Source organism: Phalaenopsis equestris, unplaced genomic scaffold (genome assembly GCF_001263595.1).
Source record: "Phalaenopsis equestris unplaced genomic scaffold, ASM126359v1 Scaffold001123, whole genome shotgun sequence".
NCBI classification, from domain to species: domain Eukaryota; kingdom Viridiplantae; phylum Streptophyta; class Magnoliopsida; order Asparagales; family Orchidaceae; genus Phalaenopsis; species Phalaenopsis equestris.
In genome coordinates, this window is record NW_018165562.1 from 29,532 (window position 1) to 50,730 (window position 21,199).

The window sequence follows — 21,199 nt, forward strand, 5'->3', positions numbered from 1 at the left end:
ATATATATATATATATATATATATATAGTTTTTACTATTTTAGCATGCCTGATGCATGTCTGTGTTTTATATTTTCAATAATAGATGTATCTCGTATTCGTGTCGGGCAAAGTAACTACTGTATCAAAATGAGATGTGAAAAAGTTAAGTTGCTACAAATTTTTGTAGTAGAAAAATTTATGAATTCTTAGCTGGGATATAAATGTTGAATATGAGAAAGCACAAAATATTTATAAAAGATTCTCATCCTTGCCTAAATGAGGCTTTCTCTACCCTTAGAAGAGAATAAGGGAGAAATGATGCTATGTTAGAAATATTTCTTTAAGTAGGATTGAGAGTGTTGCCCTAGTTGTTGATTCTATGCCAAACATAAGCAAGATTGAGGCATACAACATAAACAATGGTCCGATAGTTTAGTTATGTTTTATAATTACTGGAAACGATAGGACAAACAAAGGACGTGTTTGAAACTTCAAGTGAATTTTTTATACAACAAAACAAACCTTCATATCAGAACCTATCTAGATACCATCAACCCAACAATGCTTCTATGAAGTGAAGAATAGCCATAGATTAAAAAATTAACACCTTTTTGCAATATTTGATACACTAATGGATATGTGCGCCATGGGTTAATTAGGGTAAGTATTCTATTTCATACATACATTTGTTCTTTAAAATAGCTACGAAACTGTTTGGTCAAGCGAATTAGTGGTATACTGCAATTCTTTTGTAAGGATTTGAGAAAATTATGTGTTTGGTATGAAAAATTACAAAGACAATGTAAAATTTGAATGAATTTGAAGCTTACATTGCAGTTTATTTTGGTTGAATTTAGAATTTGGCCAATTTGAATTATACCATTCATGTAAAAGCATAGTTTAGAAAATCAAACTGGACCGATTGGTTCAATCGTGAATCGGTAGCTGGTTTAGTTCTGAATATACAAAAGACTGTTTTTGTTCTTGAACCGCTGCGAACCGGCTGGACTGCCAGTTCAACCCGCAAATCAAAGAACCCACAAATATTATTTTATTTTTTTCCATCTTGGTTATAGTTTCCACGCATTTCCCTACTGTTAAAAAGTGGCAAAACATTGTGCTGGATTCCAAAATGTCCCATATTCTAAATCAAGCTTAAATATGCAACAGACATTCAAACATAAAAAGAGAGTGGGATAGGGTTATTATTAATTTTTTTAGGGGAAAAGAATGAGCTGCCTTATAGAAGAGTGATTTTTTTTTGTAAATAGAGCTACTAAAAAAAGCTTTTTTAATTTTTTATATTTACATTATTATATTATTTAAATTATATTTAATTAATTATTACGACATCCGGGCCAAACCAAGGAACCTTGATCCTTTCATTCTTCTAATTTGATGACCAATCTGATTTTCAAAACCTTGTGTAAAAGGCTTTAGACGAGTGGCCGTCGCCGTCTGCAGCCAGCCGCCAGCTGAAGCTGTCCGCTGACGCCGCCAGCCACCCGCTGTCAGCATCCTACTACCGCAACTGTCAGGCCCCTCGCCGCTTGCAACTCGGTGGTGGCTGTCGGTCAGTTGCTGCATGAGAATGTTTTAAGAAAATCTTTTCTTCCTTTTTCCATGAGAAATGTATCACTTATGAATCCTGTTGTTTTGACAACTCAACATTATTCTACCTTAAGAAAATCAAAATCTTGAAAGCCCCTATAAAGGAAAAAGTCTCTTTAATACCGATAGGGCTCTACTTTTTTGAGTGGAATGTTTTGAAATTTTATTGGGTGATAAATCACCTTCTCAGTAGAATGTTAAACAAAACACATATTGAAACTCTCACCAATTTATTCTAATATTAAATACCTAATCTTTACTAAGAGCCCCCCTTTGAGTGTTGCCTATGCCCAACACCATCAAAACACTAAGCTTGATCCAGAAACCCTAAAATACATCTTGATGGCGTGCTCATCTCAAGAAAGGTGTCAGCATTATTATCTCAATTCCAAAAAATTATTTGTCTCCCATGAAATTAGTTTTGTTGAAAATCAAGGATTTTATGAGTAAGGTTTCCTTTAGGTATAGTCTTGGAATGAAGATAAATTTGATTCTTTTATTTTCTTAACTTGATTTCCCATTTAACGAACAGACCCATAAATTCTCAAGTAATTGTGAGACATTTTTATTGTAGAAGTGTTCTCATTAATGAAAGAGTCTACCTAATGGACCTAAACTATAGGTATACTCATTAATGAAAGAGTCCAACATTGAACCAAAGTATGCTCAGCTATATAAAATTTTGCGATATCAATCCCCATGTAGTGAAAGTATGACGTCTTAAACCCTTCTTGTTATCATTTTTCCTATTGCTTTAAGAAAGGGAACATGAATATGAACATGCACACAAAATTCAATTGCTGATTTTATTTCATTTTCCAATATACCAGTGTCTCATAATTTATTTTCATTGAAATAAACAATATCGAGATTTCAAGAATTATTTAAGAAGCGCTTCAGAATAAAGAGCGATAAGAATAACAATTGAAGTAATGGGAGCTAAAAAGGAAAAATAGTAGAATTGTCAAACGAAAACAAATAATTGGATGTAATTGGGGTGTAAACTATCAAATACAATGCAAACAGGACACTTGAGAGGTACAAATCTATGCTTTTTTTGCAAAATGCTAACAGATTTAGTTTATTATGGAGAAACATCTGTACCAGTGGCAAGCTAAGAACCGATAAGATACTTTTATCATTGGCAGCAAACATTTATTGGCTTTTATAATACTTTAGCTTTAAAAGATGCATTCCTACATTGCAACCTAAAGAAGAAGCTTATTTAATTTGTTTTTAATTACGATTTTAGCACTAATCATGTATGCTGGTTCAATAAAGCTTTATACGGGCTTTAACACACTAATTGCTTCATTTGGGGATTTAGCAACTCCATTTATTGGATAAATTTCAATTAATGTTTCATGGATCACACTTTTATCATAAATAAATTCAAAAAGGGTGAGGTCACGATTCTTATAGTATATGTGGATGATATAATCATTATAGATGATCTCAAATAAATAAGGGAAATGGAAAAAAAAAATAAATTTGTAAATAATTCAAAATAAAAAGATTTTAAAAGTCTCATATGTTTTGTTGAAATTAAAGTGGCCTTCTTATAGGTTGAGATATTTAATTACCAATAAATGTACAATCTCGATCTACTCAATGAAATATGTATGATGGGATGCAAATGCTCAAAAGTTTCAATTGATTATTGCCATAACATTGTAGAGGCAGGCAAAAACTGTAGAAGTTGACGAAGAGTTGTATTAAAGATTGGTTAAGTTGTTTGACCGAGCATTGTTTATGGTTTAAATTTCTAAGTCACTTCATGTATGATCCTAAATAGGCACATCTATAAATGATGCATGAAACTCCTTACTCCCTTAAAGTTCCTTCAAGAAAGGGAATTTTATTTAGGGTTTGTTTGGTCGGCAACATTAGGAGTCCATTGCATTCTCAATGTAGGGGTTTTGGAAATTCAATTGTTTGTTTGAAAGAAAATGAAATTCAATGTAAAAAAAACATTGTATTTGAGATTTAGGGCACGTTTGGTTGGACGGTCTCCCCGTGGCGGGGCATAGGGTCGCGTATTTTTTTTTTACCGTTTGGTTCAGCGGCCTCCCCGCCACTTCCCGTAATTGTTAGGAAAAGCGGACATCCGATACCTATCCGCGGCCTAGCGTCGTCGACACAGATTTTACCCCCATGCCCCTTTTATGAAGCCCTAACCCGTATCCCGCGAAAGAGAAGAACACATGATCTTCTCCCCTCCCCTCGTCTTCTCCGACCGGTGACGGTTCCTGATCATTTTCCTCTTCTTCTTCTCCTTCTCTTCTTGTTCCCATGATCTCGTAAAGAAGGGTAATAAATTTTTGCCCTACCCCATTGATCTGTTCTAGGTATGATTTGGTGGCAATTTTCTGTGGGGCGCTGCTGCAATTTTCTGATTTGGTGGTGGTTTTTGCCGGTGACAGGAAGAACTACATCTGTATGGATACTTGTATATGGGATTAACTTTTTTTTGGGTTTTATTTGTTAAGCAATTACAATGAGTTATTGCTGAAGGTTTGAGCATTTACAAACATTGCTCTTCATGCTTCAAAACTTTTTGGTTGTTACACATAGTGCACAATAATGAAAATTAGAATGAGTGTAAAATTGTATTGATATGCTGCTAAATAATGAGGTGTTATATGAGTAGAAAGGTGTATATGTCCAGGTTTGTTATATTGCCTCACATAATACATAATAATTTTTAAACAATTTTACCAAACAAGGACAACATGGTTATTTCTCCAAAAACAGCTATCTCACAACTGTTTTCACACAGCTGCACCAAACAGACAGTCAGTTTTCCCGCTGCAGTTTTCTGGGGCAGCGCTGCAGTTGCGCCAAACATAGCCTTAGCCGTCAGTTCATTTTCTTTGAATTCGAAATTTGTCTGATCTGGTTGAATTTAGAAAAAAATAGCTGAATATAAAATGCTATTAGTCGCTCCGCAGTCCGCCGACTGCCTCCTCTACTTCGGACCACCATTGCCTTTATCGGCGTCCTCCCCCGCTGTCGGCCGCTGCGGCCGACCACCTCCCCCGCTGTCAATGACCACCTCCCCCGCTACCGTTCGCCACAATCGACCACCACTTCCACACGCCGCTGGACATCGCAGTCCGATGTCGCCTCCCTCAGCTGTCGGCCTCTGCTCACTTGCCGTTGCTGCCTCCCTTTTCCGCCATAGCTGGCCACCGTTGTTGTTCACCTCGGCCATTGTTCACTGCTGAGCCCGCACTCATCAGCGAATGCATTACTTCAAAATTTATTATTTTCATTTTATTTCAAAACAAAATAAAATTATTATTTATTTTACGGAGAACCAAACAATTTTAAAGTATTTCACATACAATATATTATTTATGTATTTCATTCATTTTACACTACATCACATTATTAGCAAACAAACAACCCCTCAAGGGAAAGAAAAAACTTATTCTAGAAGCATATACACAAATGTTGGTTGGGTGGGATTCCTTTTAGAATGTATTATTGTTTTGTGTTTCTTTTTGGGTGAAAATCTAATGACTTGGAGAAGCAATTATTAGTAATCTTTGCCAGATCGAGTGTTGAGATTAAATTTTGAATCATGGCTCAAAAAAATTGTGAAGCGTTGTGGATCAAAAACATATTGAACAACATAATAAAATGGGGATGTGCTATGAATTTATGCTGAGTTAACTAATTAACCAGCAATGTCATAACTAGTTCAACATGATTGAGCTAAACACTTGAAATTGATTGACATGTCATTAAAAGGCCCAAAAAATTGTCAAACTGCTGTGGATCAAAATTATCTGGAACAACATTATAAAGTGGGATGGTGCTATGAAGTGATGCGGTGATAACAAATCAACTATAAAACATCACACAACCAGTCCAACATGATCGAGGTAAACAGTTTAAATTGATTTGACATACATTTTAACCAAAGTGCCGCCAAGCTCTGTGCTGTAGAGTATCACCTCCGAGTTAGGCTTGGAAAATATCAACTCTACAACTTGAGAATGTGGCTTTTGGGTGGAAATCTCCCTCAAAATTTGGGGTGAAGTAGATGGTTGCAAGTTTTAGAATATCCGCTTATATTTCATGCATGTTTTATGAAAACATGGTTGAATATTTTTATATTCAAGACTATTTTCATGTCTCCACTTTGTAATTTCTAATTTACATAGGTAGAAATTACCTACAATAATCTAGAATTTTTTTGTATGAATAAGAGTATAAAGTCCCTCACACATAATTCATATCATTTCTACTCTCTTTACACTTAGTCTTAAATTTTCCTGCATAATAAGTTTACTTTCATTAGTCTATTTGATTTGGACTCTCTCATATATATATATATATATATATATGTATATATATTTTGAAAGCCCAAAAAGGCTAATATATTAAGTAGAAAGAAAGATACAGATACAATGTGTGGGAGGGCACAAACATGACACCTTGCCCACTAATTAAGCATCTTTTTAAATCTAGAACTAGTGAATTTGCATAATTAATGACACACCGTATGCTTGATTTAATTGAGAATTTTCACATGATATCTATGATAATTATAAATCTACAGCAGATTCAAATATAATATATTTGGAATTCAAACTTTGTGAATTAATTGTTCATCTAAAGCATGAATTGGTTTCTTATTGAAACTCTTAAGAAATTAGCTATTAGAAAATAAGATGATATAGAGTCTTACAATGAATTGGCACAAAGTGCTTAAAAGTTTTAAATGCTAGAGAAGTTAGGCATGTTCCAATTTCTTATGTATGTGAGTTAATATTATATCTTGAACGATCAAAATTGCCTTTAATTGTTTTTCTTTTTCATCTTTCTCTTGGATTCACATCAAACAAGCCATCTCTATAATTTTTCATGCAAAAACTCTAATTTAATATTGCAGCTATAATAAATGATGAAATTGTAACCCTTTTTATGGTGAATTTAAAGGCATTTTGTGCATTGGTTGAATAGAATTGCATGTAATGACTCATGGATCTCATGAAATTCCCTATGAGGAGCACGGTAATTGATACCAATTTTGTTTGAGAAATATAATCAAGTAATTTGTTGGAGCTGAAAATTTTCGTTATTGGTAAAATTTATTACAAAATTTAAAAGCCCGGAGTTATAAAAACACAAATTTCATATGTAAGATAAATTCCTTGATTAGTTTCATTTTTTTAGCTATTTCATGTATTAGGAATTTTACTTTTAGTGAAATCTTGTATCTCATGTCGATGATGTTATTTTGTTATAACAGTTGGCTTATGTTGATGATCTAAATTCTTTGGTTCCCTTATTTGGGAAATTTGTAGTTGATTCCATCAATATTTATGTTATCAAGATTTTTGGTTAGTGTCTTATCTGATTCTGATAAATTATTTTACTTGGTGAGCATGCATTTCTAAAAGGATTTTTTATTTTTATGTTACTATAGATAAGAATATGGGACATGCATAAAACTGAAATATTGTTTTGCATAAAATATTTGTTAAATGTGCTATTACTTTTACTTCCGGGTGTTCAATTTTTAATTGGAAGCTAACCTAAGATTTTGGGAGAGATTATCTCGTTATGCAAGTGTGATACTTGGTTCTATTTTTGTTGATTTTTTTTCTTTCTGTATTTATTTCTTACAAGTTTTTTATTGGCTTGATTGTGGTTGGTTACTCAAGTTTGATACATTTTCATTTTTAATGAGTGCATGGATTTCAATTCTATATGTGGCTTCTTGGTTGTGATTTTCTATTCTTTATTTCTAGCAGGTTATGTTGAAATTCAAAATAATGTAGAATATTTTTATTGATATGAAATGAGGTAAAATAATCCTTACATGAATCTTAGAATAAGAAAGACAAGAAAAAATAAATAACAGGAAAAGAAAGATATAGCATATAATATCTCCAATTAATTAATCCATTTTAATTTTTTTGGAGATAAGGGAAACATCATAAAATAGGAAAGCCTAAAATAGGAAAGAAAATAAACCCTATCTAAGAAAATAAATCTAAAATAGGAAATGAAAATAAAGTTGTGTTAGAAAATAAATCTAATTCTTATAATTTCTTGCAGGATAAATTATTTACTAATATAACTTTTAACACTCTCCCTCAAGTTGAAATATGGTTAAAAACTATATTCAACTTTGATTTGAAAATATCAAACAATTTGTAAGGAATATCTTGTGCAGGTGAACTTGAAGTCTTCATCCCGTAATGCGGTTTGAAAATATCAAACAATTTGTAAGGAATATCTTGTGAAGGTGAACTTGAAGTCTTCATCCCGTAATGCGGTTGTCATTGATTGCAGTTCATGCAGTGTCTATAATTAGGCGGAAGACTCATACAGATAATGCTGTAGGAGAGTTTGCAGGAAAGTGAACAATCTGCAGTAAAAACTGGTTCCTAGTTGACTGCGATTGTCTTTGACTGCAGTTCTTGCAGTGTCTGTAGGTAGGTAAAAGACTTCTACAGATAATGTGACAACAAAGTTTGCAGCGAAGAAGAAAACCAAAAGGAAAATGCTGCAGAGTATGGCCTGTAAAAAAAAAAGAAGGAAAAGCTCCGGGGTTAGACCTTGCTGCAGGAAAAGACTCTGGAGGAGGGTCTGCCGCAGAAAAAACTCTGGAGGAGGGTCTGCTGCAGGAAAGAATGAAACATAGGCATTGTTTGTGAGATGGCCCGCTTTCGCTGGGGGCATTGGGCCACCATTGTTGACTCGTGTGTTTTATTTGCAGGACCACATGGTATTTTTTTGCTTTTTGGCCTTTGCCTTTTTGAAATTTTCGAGTCTCTTTTGGAGGTTATCCGGGGGAAAATAGACTTCTAGTTTCTGTCCTCGATACATTTCATGACAACTCAAATTGCCGATGTTTCCTTTCTATTTGTATTTTTTGTAGCTTCGCCAGAGTTGCTTCCCTCATCCTTCTTGGCATCTTTGAGGTAGGATTTCAGCAAGGGAGTAGGGGGCTTGTGTTTAAGTCCAGATTTTTAAGAAAAATTTATTGCATCTAGCTATTGTCCCTTTAGAATTAACTCTTCTATTATGTCACTCATCTTATCCTCCACACACAGAGCTTGGGCATTTGCTTTCTCCACGAAACGCTTACCATCAATTTCTTTTGCAACTCCCTCTCCTCCACTCCAATCCCAAACACAGGAATGCATGAACATTCTGAGCCTTTGCATTCTCCACCCACCATGTTGTTCCATCTCATCCTTCTATGCATCTGCCATCTCTTTGGCTCTCCCTTTCACAATCCTAGACACTAATGACCTCTCAATCCGCAAATCCGGATTTGTTAACACAAACACCAAGCCCTCCAACAAAAACAAACAGACCCAACCAAAATCTTCTGACAGAAACTTCGAATCCCGCCGATCGACAGGAACAACCCTAGAATTCACGTCAATAACAAACTTTACAGGTTCTATGGCCTCCTTAAACGAAGGGGTAACTTCTTACATAGGAGTTCTGACTCCTAACTACTGGAGATGATGAGGTCAAAAAAAGCGTGGGAGTTCATCTTGGAGTAAAAGGCGTGGGGACGAGTTGGGATGTCAACAGAGGAAAGGTCGGATAAAGAAGCAGCACAAATTTCTTCAACACGAGCGATGGCAAGATCAACAAAGCTGTCAATGGATTGCTATCGGCAGCGGAGGGTGCCAAGTTTGCGTTGGGTGTGGTAGTGAAGGGAGCGGTGCTTAGAGCAAAGTGACTCAGACTTGAGCTCAAGGCTTCCTTCGAAAAAAGAGTAGTGGTCGGAGAGCTTTGTCTAGAGAGCAGCGCAACTGGAGATCATCTCCATTTTCCACTCCGGCTTTATGAAGCCCGCCTTCACTGCTAATATGCTCAACATAGTCGAAGATGCTGACGCCATCGCCATGGACGCGGTTGATGGAAATCGCCGACACTACACCCTAACCCTAGCAAGAGGGTAAAGAGGAAAGTGATCCAGAAGGACAACAACCAAGATCAAGAAGAGAAAGCATATGACAAGAAGAGAGTCTGTCAGCTCTAGAGGGAGGACCAACGACTAGGGAAGGGAATTTGGCTCTGATACCATGTTGAAATTCAAAATAATGTGAATTATTTTCATTGATATAAAATGAGTATAAATAATTCTTACATGAATCTTAGAATAAGAATAAAAGTAAAAATAAATAACTGGAAATGAAAGATATAATAACTTATATCTCCAATTAATCTCTACATATTAATTATTTGGAGATAAAGGAAACATCATAAAATAGGAAAGCCTAAAATAGGAAAGGAAATAAATCAAATCCAAGAAAATAAATCTTAAATAGGAAAGGAAATAAAGTTATATTAGAAAATAAATCAAGTCCTCATAACTTCTAACAGGAACATCAAATAGGTTATTAGATTTTTGGCTAGATTTGTTTCTTTCATATTTACAATTTTCTTTGAAAGAAATGAGTTTTTGTTAACAATTAAGGTTTAATTTCTTGTTCTCTAGATCAATGTACTGCTAATGGTTATGTTCAGAAGAGCCAGAAAAAGAACTTTCAGTGTTTTAAAGATTTGAAGGGCCAACTTGTTGATTTTCAAGTCCAACATAATGATGCGCATCAATATATATATATATACATATATATATATATGTATGTATATATATACATATATATATATGTATGTATATATATACATATATATATATGTATGTATATATATAATATATGTATGTATGTATGTATATAGATATATGTATGTATGTATGTATATAGATATATGTATGTATGTATGTATATAGATATATGTATGTATGTATGTATATAGATATATGTATGTATGTATGTATATAGATATATGTATGTATGTATGTATATAGATATATGTATGTATGTATGTATATAGATATATGTATGTATGTATGTATATAGATATATGTATGTATGTATGTATATATAGATATATGTATGTATGTATGTATATATATATGTATGTGTATATATATATATATGTATGTTTAGATATACCCATAACTTATTTGAAAAAGAGCTATAGTTTCCGAGCTCGAGTATATCAATAACATGGCTGACCTCTTGCCCACATGAACACATCCTCTCAATGATGCCTATCTTTCTGATCGCCTTGTAGGAAGTTTTATGCTAATCATTCTTATTATTTGTAGGAAGTTTTATGTTAAAAACTTCTTATTTGTAATCATAATTACTGTATGCTTAAATTTTTCTCTCTTATGTTCTGTTAATAATTTCTTTGCTAACATCTGAATTGGAGACTGATTAATTATTCCTCTTCTATGGTATTATCCCCAACCATTGATTAAGAGTTCAGTTGTATTTATACAAAGATTAGGTATACTTATATAGGATTTTGATGTTTTTGCAGCGCCTTCTGCAACCATGCTGACATTGAGGCTTTCACTGAAGAGAAGAAAAAATCCTTGTTAGTTAAACGTCAGGGCAAAGGCGCTGATTTTGTTCGTGCTGTCGAGGAGATAATTGATGTTTATGAATCTTTAAAGAAGCAAAATCTTTCTACGGCTATTTCTAATGGAGGAGACAATGAATGCAATGCATTGATCCAAGAGCATTTGGAAGATTCAAGAATAGATTGTATTGGAAAAACTGCAGAGCCTTATTCGAGTCCTTTTCATAACCTTCAGTCAGAAGATGCATCTGTAATAGAATGTGGTGATACGGTAAATGTGGATGATAGTGCTGAAGCCTTACTCGAACATGGAAATCACGATAAAAGTGCAGGAGTTGATGATTCTGCTAACAAAATATCTATTCTCGATCAGCTCCGACAAATTCCGTTGTCTAGTATGCCTACAACTAGAAAGAGAGTGAGGGATGCACTCTTGCCAAACTCCATCACCAAAAGTGCTTCGTCGCGTAGGAGATCTAGATGTTCGTTAGGGAACAACCCATGTGAAACCCAGAAGTCGTCGACTATGAATGCTGATGCTAAACTTGATGTCGTCGGCTTGGCTTACATTGCAGCGCCGGAAGAACCACTTCTAGAAGAATTAGTGGCGGTTAGAGGAGCGGAAAATCTTCCCAAATGCAGTGCCGAGGCTTCACCCAGCTGCACCGGAGTGACCCTTGAAGATATTTTGGCAGGTCAAACTGATTGGACAAATTTAGATGATGGAAATGTACGAGAACTTAGGGAAAAATTTGAATGCTCTGATAATGATGCGGTCTCAAAAACATTTTTAGAAGTAGATGCTAAGCTAAGTAGTGAATTTGAGACTCCTTTGAACACTCTGGATATTACGAATGGGAGAGAATCCGACAGAAAACAGGTTACCAGTGCTAGAGTATGTGATGAAATGGATAAAGAAATTGATATGCAGTTTGAGCGTGGAAGCCTTTCTGACTCCTTGAATTCTCAAAATGGTACGGCTGACAAATTTAATAATGCCAATGGAGACGAGCACCTTCCTCTGGTGAAAAGGGCGAGGGTCAGAATGGGCAAACCTTCTGTTGAGGAAAATTTAAATGAATCTATGGTATCTGAAGTGAAATTGGGCAGACTTGTTACTTCAAATGGACATTATGGGAGCACAACATTCTCCAGTCCTGTAAAAAATTGTTTTTTACAAAATGATTCTCCTAAAAAAACCTCACCTGCTGCCAAAGAATATGCAAGGTTTTCAACAAATGTCTCTGCGCATAATGATATTAGAAGTGATCTTGCGCCGTCGTGCAAGCTGATTAAATATCATCTTACGTTGGATGTTGAGGCTGCACTGCCTCCGTCAAAGCGCCTCAATCGTGCTTTGGAGGCCATGTCTGCCAATGAGGCTGAAGCTGCCATTGATTGCCCACAAGCCTCAAGTACAACCGAATTAAAATCTAGCAATGGATTGCATTCTTCAACAGAGAAAGCCCATGGTGGAGATGACAGTAGCAGGTTCCCCACAAAACCACCGCCCATGCAGGCTTCTGGTGCTGCTGCTGCGCGTCTATCTTCAAGTTTAACATCACAAAATCTGGTAGCCTGCAGTTTAAGTTCATTTGAAGTAAAACACGAAGATTCTAATCCTGGAAAACTGTTGAATTCCCTTCAGAAAAATTATGGTCGTTTTGCTTCAAAGACTGCCGGTATTATTCATTCTTCTTCGTTCGAGCTGGTTGAGAAGGACTGTGGCGAACATGGACCTAATCATTCCTGTTCATCTACGGCAGAAGAGAACGATAGATCTCAGCTGGATAAAGAGTGCACTTCTTCTGAAGGTGTATGGGTTTCACATAAGACAAGTTTTTCACCATCCAATGGGGCTGCTACAGCTATTTCAATCACAACTACTGTCTGTACAGCAGGTGAAATCAATTGTGCGGCTGCAGTTTCAGGCAGTATAAATGTTGACTCATCATCGAGTGATATGAATGGAATCCCTTCAGTTTCATCGGCGCCAAATGTTTGCTCCTTGGCTGGTGATGAGGATGGTGCTGCAGCTTTGGTAACCACTAATTTTAGTACTTCAGTAAATTGTACCTCCATGGCCACCTCCATGGCCACACTTTCGAGGCCAAAATTTGAGCAAACTTCACGAGTTGGAGACATGTAAGGTTTTATCTTCTTTTTTCATTACTTTTCTACATCTTCTAAATGAGTTGATAATTTTAATGCTATAAAGTGGAAACATTGTGCATAACAATTTCAATTATTATTACAAATCTCCATGATGGAAAGAAAAAAATGGACAATTAAAAGAAAATGATTGAATCATTTAGAAATCTGCATACCGGGTTGTTTTGGTAAGTCAACAAGAGTGTGTAATTCGTGTAGTATCCTTAAGAAATCTACCCAAATGAATTAATTTGCTGACATCATATTTTTGATTAATTTCATTTTAAAATAAACTTAAGTGGATTAATTTCTGAATAGTCCCAAGATCCATTATTCTTGCATCTAATCATCCACTTGCTTAGTTATTGGACATATTAGTACAGTTGAGTGAATAAGAAGTCTCAAGTGGATTTTTTGAAAAATATTCTGTAATTATGTTTGCAACACTGAAATCCCCCTTATTTGTAAAATTAACATATAAATTCTTAAAATAAACTGTCAAATCCTATGTATTAATGCATCGTATATCAAATTTATCTGAGACTGCTTTGGATGGTGGTATTATAAGTGGAGACAATTGCACATTAGTTGAATAAATAATGAAGATTTGGGTGCTACACGTAATTTTCCCAAATAAATTTGATGTGAAATTATTTGACCATAATAGTAGAAAAATTGAATTAGATAGGATTATAGATGCACTTCTTGTAAATTTTAAAGGGGAGTACTTGTGTGTTTTATTGTAGGTGTAAAATTGATGTGGAAGTGTTTGTTCAAGTTGGTGTAGGTTTGTAACGAAGAGAATGTCCATGTATTGGGAGTTGAAATTATATTTTGGACTTTCCTTCCATAATGCATTGCATTATATTTCTTTCTTTAATTCTTTATCTTTTTTTATTTTAATGAAATGATATTTGGCATTGATAAACTTCCCTTTGTGAGGCCTATCCTTTGCCAAAGTCCTAATTGTATGATTTGGCGAACTTCCTCTACCCACAGTTTTAACGGGCGTGCCATTAGTGCCATAAATCGGAGTTTTTTTACCATTTCATTTTCCCAAAATCTTTAGTATGTCATAATTTGTAAACTCGTTTTGTTTGAATTGTAGGCAGCCTGTTGCACTAGAAGCTAAGCAAATTCCCAAGAATATGACTAATTCATCTAAGTTGGCTCCTATTAAGGATTTGATTGCCGCCGCACAAGCTAAGCGATCTTTATCTCGATCTACTTCCATTTGTGATAGTGTTATAGATGGTAAGATCGCTCCTGATGCTGTCCTAAGCCCATCATTAATAAACAAGGACGATTCTTCTGGACGAGGTTCACCTTCAAATCCCGTGCTCTATCACAGACCTACTTCAGATGACGGGACTTGCTGCCTGCAGAATGGCAGTAGAACTCCGCTGGATGGTTCTTCTAGAAAAGGGTTTAACAAATATGCAAATCATTTTGAAGTGGATTCAGCACGAAGATGCTTCGAGTCTTTATTATGCACATTGTCGAGAACAAAAGAAAGCATTGGTCGAGCAACTCGTATTGCAATCGACTGTGCAAAATATGGGATTGCTGGAGAGGTTGGATACATACATGGCTTCCAAACTTCTTATCTAAAAAAATCTAGGGAAATTTACATACTCAGCACACAATTCTTATGTATTTACATATCTCACTCTAAAACTTTCATATGCTTATAGCACTTTGGTGTTTTAAAGCTTTGCATGAGATGGTGTTTCACTTTTCAAAAAGTGATAAGTCCTATTTTTGATGTGATATAAAGATTTGACTGCTATGTGTGTAAATATAAATGTTTAGGTGTGAGATATTTAAATATATTAGAATTGTGTGCTATGTATGTAAATGCCACAAAAATCTTTCAAAGCATGCAATTTAGATGAAGGAATTCCTCTATACAACTTCTATAGTGATACATTCTATTAAGTGGTTACGTGCAAATGGTGATGATTCTTGGAAACATGTTGCAATGCATTTTTTTAATTTAATCTGTATATGTTTTTCTATACTGAAAAACTACGAGCATGAATTTTTTTAAGGAAGATTTGCATGCATGCCACTCAATTCCTATGTATTTACTACAAATATCTAACACCTAAACTTCAATTTTAACATATATACCACCTTACCTATGCATGGTAAGGTGTATTCCATTTTTTAAAAGTTAGAATAGTGGTTTTTTTATGTGCTATGAAGGAAATGGGTGGAATAAATGTAAAAAATTAATGTCTAGATGTTAGATATGTAAATCCATAAGAGTTAGGTAGTATGTGTGTAAATACCCCTTTAAGTTATTTGAGGTGGGGGTCTTTGCCGATATTGATGTGCGAACTTGCATGCATGTTCAATAGCTTGTTTGCGTCTTCCTCTTAATTTTATATGCATCCATCTCTTTTCATACTAAGGGGGGTGGTGTACCTATTTTATGTTTGAAGTCTCCATACCTTTAGTTTGTGGGAGGCTTGATAAGCACCATGGTTGGGCATAGCCTGAAATATATTGAAATATTGTGCACAAAGGGGCTGCTTTAGTGCTCAATTTTAATGTATTCAAAATTAATTTGCAAAGATAACCATCATGGGAGTGCAAACAAGCGTTTTGATATTGATGATGACACTTATCACATTACACTATACCTTTTGAAGTTTTAGATTGATTGAAATCCTTGAAGGAAAGTGATTTTACAATGATACCCATCTGTGTCTTTGCTAGTTCTTGTAAATTATCGTATAAAGTCTTGCGTCATATTTGTTTATTTAGACTGCATTTGGTGTTAATTTTGTAATATGGTGTAGTCTTGGCCTTTGTGATTTATCTTCTCCCCCTCTTGTTTTTATTTTTTATATTTAATTGTCCTATGCTGTATTTTTTGTTAATTCTTATTTAAAATTCATCATAACTTTTTTTTTGAAGTATCGATTCCTTTTACTGGCCTTCTAACCGCAATTGCACTATATCTATTTTGTGAATGCATGTTGTATGTGCATGCACTGATACTCATTTTCATTTTTATCTAAACCATAATTTTTTTTTAAAAAAAAAGAAGAAACCTTTTCCTTGTTGAGCCCTTTTCATGTTATTATTGAGAAGGCTTTTTTGTTATGATTGTTTTGTGTAAAAGCTTTTTTGATAATTTTTGTGGCTTTTACATGCATACCACCCAATTCTTATCTAGTTACATATCTAACACGTGATATTTACTTTTTAAATTTATACCATCCAAATCTTTCGTATCACATAAAAAACACCACCATTTTAACTTTTGAAAAGTTAAATACACCTTTTAATGCATGGGAAAGTTGGCCTGTATGTAAAAATTAAAGTTTAGGTGTTAGATATGTGAATACATAAGAATTGAGTGGTATGTATGTAAATCTTCCTAATTTCTTTTAGTTGTTTTTGTCTTTGGAAAAGTGGCTATTTTGAATTGATAATACTATTAAGAATAGCAGCATTTTGGATTGGTTGCACAATTAATTTTTCTAAATCAAAGAATTTACTTTAACTTTTTCAGCTTTCTAATTGATCAGGATTTTTACTTATTTTGCTGCATGTTTTCTATAATATTTAGGTGATTGATATTCTTCTTCAGCATTTGGAAAAAGAGTCGAGCTTGCACAGAAGGGTAGATCTTTTCTTTCTTGTCGATTCAATCACTCAGTGTTCTAGATCTCAGAAGGGTATTTTACTTCTTAAAAATTGTAACCCCTTTTAACGCTTTTGGGTATTATTGAAATTTGTAAATGTTAGTATCTTGCTTGAATTTTATAGGTGGACCTGGAGATGTCTATCCCTCCCTCGTGCAAGCTATACTGCCACGGTTATTATCAGCTGCTGCGCCTCCGGGAAATGCTGCATCAGAGAACCGCAGACAGTGTCTCAAGGCAAGCATATCTTCTAGTCTTTTTCTTTCTTATTTTTGAGAAAAATAGCTTATAAGTACACAATTCTTATGTATCTACCTATGTCATACCTAAACTTTTATATTTACATACATAGCAGTTTGGTCCTTTAAACCTATGCATGAAAAGTTGTATTTTACTTTTTAAGAAGTGACAATAGTGCTTTTTTTCTTTCTTATTTTTGAGAAAAATAGCTTATAAGTACACAATTCTTATGTATCTACCTATGTCATTCCTAAACTTTTATATTTACATACATAGCAGTTTGGTCCTTTAAACCTATGCATGAAAAGGTGTATTTTACTTTTTAAAAACTGACAATAGTGCTTTTTTTATGTGATATTGAAGATTTCAGCGATGTGTGTAAATATGAATGTTTAGGTGTGAGATGTTAATGCATAAGAATTGTGTGCTATATATGTTAGTGCCCCAAATATATTTGTTTTTTGTATTGTTTATTAATAGTTTCTATTTGGAAGGATAGGTTTTGAGGCTATGGCTTGAGAGGAGGACTCTTCCTGAGTTCACAGTTCGGCACCACTTAAGGGAACTTGAATATGGAAGCGAAGCTTCATTAAGTATTTCGTATTCTAGACGGCCTCCCAGAACAGAAAGGCCTCTTAATGATCCAGTAAGGGAAATGGAGGGAATGCTTGTTGATGAGTATGGAAGGTTTGTTCCTGCCCTGTATTTTTTCTCCCCAACTCTTTATGCTGCACCTGGCAAATTTTGGTGTTGTTATGAGTATATTTTGTAGAAATTACCCAGTAAGTTTTTTTAATAGCTTTCTAACACTAAGGGCAAACAATGCAATTTTTTTTTTTTGGGTTAACCGAAGTTCAAATATTACAAGGAACTATACACAGTATTAAATCATTCATAATAATGACATGATATATAACATCTTATATCAAATATCAACTAGTAAAACTATTACCAACTAATAATCAAGCTAAAAATTTAAACTAAATGTAGACATTTTAGAAGAATAAGTGTGAACCTTTAAGCACGTTTTTCTTAATTCTCTTGTATTATTAAAATAATTCAACATAACAAGATGTTGATAATAACCTAAGAAAACTTCAATTTATGAAACAACATAAGAAAACCAATGAAAAGCATTATACTAAAGATCTAAATAAAACTTTTCATAAGTCGAAGTGTGAACCTAACCCCAAGAAATTATATACTCATATTTAGCTTCTAAGCAGTTTATAAATTATTAAGTCTCTCAATAATTTACCAAAGTTGAGCATAACTCCAATTATGCTAAACAAACATTTAATTATTATTATTGCCTTCCACATCATCTTAATCTTTCTTTTTTGTAAACAAATTCTTCTTTAATCATATCTTCAGTTTTCTACTCAACAAAAGAACTTTTAGATGCAACCTCATCGAAATCAACTTTTCACATGATAATGGTTTTTCTTATTACTTCATTGACTTAATAGTTGAGCTAGTATAATTCTTTGATCTTGCTTGATGATTTTCTCTTGGATGTATAATGAAATCTCGTTCTTTTATGATTTTGATGTTCTTCCAAGCTTGTTGCAACTTTGATAGTTTGGTTTGTCATATCACGTAAAGCTATTATATCTCACATCATTAATCATTACAAGTAGCCACTCACAATAATTATCAATAGTGTCTAACTTACTTTGGTCGATGAGATACTATCTATTTTTCATATGCTTCAAGCTTTGATTTCGCTTCATGTTTAATGAAATATTCAACCATTCACGATTTAGCTATTTGTTTTTTGGGGCATTTACAAACATAGCACACAATTCCTATGCATTACGTGTCTCACACCTAGACTTTCATGGTTACATACATAGTGCTCAAATCTTTAATATCACATCAAAGATAGCTCTTACCACTTTTTATATTTGCAATACACCCTGTTCATGCATAAGTTTAAAGCACTAAAGTGCTATACATGTAAGTATCTTCGTTTAGGTGTGAGATATGTAATGGAATAGTATTGTGTGCTATGTATGTAAATTTGCCTTGTTTTTTAGCATGTATATGTAATCAAGTTGTGAGTGGCTTTCCGTGATGGCATTTGATTTGGAACCATTGGGAGATCATGGTAGAAAGTGTCAATTTCATAAGCCGGAGTCTCCTGATTTAAAAATTGGTTTTGGAGACTTTACTAGAAGACAGAGGCAAACCAGCTGGTTGAATTAGAGATCATCAAATTGAATGCCAACCTTCAAAAAGAAACCATAAATTTTTTGTGGCCTTTGATAAGTGGGAATGTGGAATTATATCTTGTTTGGCGGCAAAGACTGAGATTATAAATAAATATATGGTGGGATAAGTTCTATGATGATTAGCTATGAAAAATCCTTATGACAAAGAACTGCTAATGATTAATTGCATCGTGAGAAGATATGTAGGCAAGGGGGTGACTTTGTCTCATAGCATTTTCTCTTAATTTATTCGACTATATGGCTTCATCTTTATTTAAAAAAAGAAAAAAAAAAAAACTATTACATGCTATGTTATAATCTTGTAACCTTATTAATTATCATGTAACTGCTCTTATTTTGCATATGCAATAATTGCTATACCATAATTTCTGCAAAAGCTAATTATCAATTACTTTATACATTATTGTTTCATGAATGTTATATGTAGTAGTTTATACATGGTATTTTTGTCTTATTTATGACATTTTCTAGGTGACGTTTTAATGATCTAAATTTTGAGTTAGGAAATGACATTTTTTGTATTTTTTTTAATGATGACAACCTTTTTTATTGTCTTTGTTTACCTGTATATTCTTTCACCAAGTCACCCTGATGCCTGTCCAGTGATTTGGTTTTCTTCTTGACTTTCTCTTCTGCTTTGGCTTTTTATATATTGTTTTTATTATGAATTATATTTTCTATGGAGCGATGTGATCGAACAAGTGTTTTTTTACAATGGAATTGTTGGTTTTTATCATATTAAAGGACTACTTAATTATAAGTGGGTTCACCGAATAATTAGATTTATTTAGATTTCTTTATGTTTTTAGTTCTTTATTTTTAAGGTAATCATAAACGCTTTAGTCATCTTGTCCTATCTTTCAACTAATTAAGTTATTACCGATCTTATTTTTTTAATAAATTTAAATTATTGATTATTTCAAGAGGAAATCACATATTGAATCTTATGTTCAATAAAGTTAGAATTGTATAGCCAACTCCTTCAATGATTTTTTTTTTCTTTAAATGGATGATTTGCAGAGCAATTGTGATATATATCATTATATGATTAATGCTTGTATGATGGGTCTTATTTCTTTCAAGCTTGACTTGGAACTCTTGAAAATTGAACAGCTTACTTAAGGCGAGCAACTCAACTCTCACCTCAAACAAATTTTATCATAACATCTTAGTAGTTCCTTTCACTTTTATTAATTAATAGATTATTATAAGTACATCACTCCTTTTTATACCTTTCAGACCAATGGACATGTTTACTGGTCATTAAATGCAAAAACTCGCTGCCCCATAACACATTTTCTTTAGCTCGGATGGGAAACTCCATTCTTATTTTCTCCCCCTCGAATGTATGCATTGTCAGACTAAAGTAACCCTTGTTTAAATTATTATTTCTTACTCACATACTTTTATAATTTAAACAATGTTTATTAATTTATGCAAATTTTTTTTATGAACAAAAAATGCCTCTGTACGCAATTGTGCAAATATTAAACATTGAAATTAATAATACCTTGACAATGGAGTCGTCTAATATTGACACAAAGTGTACGTCACTAATTCCCCCCTTACTCTGATAGCATTCCCACCTCTCGTGACACAGACTCCTACACAAATTGGCTCAATGATTTGTGGTGCAAAAAGAGAATTTCCTTTTCTTCTCTACTCCCTTCTCAACCAACCTATCAAAGGTAAGAGTACATCCCCATCTCTTTCTCTCAGCAAATCATGATGGTAATCAACATTTATCAAAATTTTCAATCAAAGCAAAATGAGTTTGAAAATCATATAAAATGACTCTCTAAAAAAATATGTGAAGCTAGTGGATGAATTGTGTTGATAATAATAAAGGAGATTGATTGAAAATTCAAGAAGAGCTTCTTGGATAGCAATCATAAATTTCAGTGGA

General features: G+C 33.8%; 1 protein-coding gene across 1 annotated transcript in view; it reads left to right on the top strand.

The window, feature by feature from the left end:
- Positions 1–21,199, top strand: part of LOC110033282 (protein HUA2-LIKE 3-like) — a 44,795-nt gene that overhangs the window by 13,130 nt on the left and 10,466 nt on the right. The window contains exons 3-7 of the mRNA XM_020737208.1: positions 10,968–13,154; positions 14,269–14,734; positions 16,744–16,852; positions 16,944–17,056; positions 17,559–17,746. Coding sequence (XP_020592867.1) covers positions 10,968–13,154; positions 14,269–14,734; positions 16,744–16,852; positions 16,944–17,056; positions 17,559–17,746 — 3,063 coding nt within the window. The remainder of the gene's footprint in view (positions 1–10,967; positions 13,155–14,268; positions 14,735–16,743; positions 16,853–16,943; positions 17,057–17,558; positions 17,747–21,199) is intronic.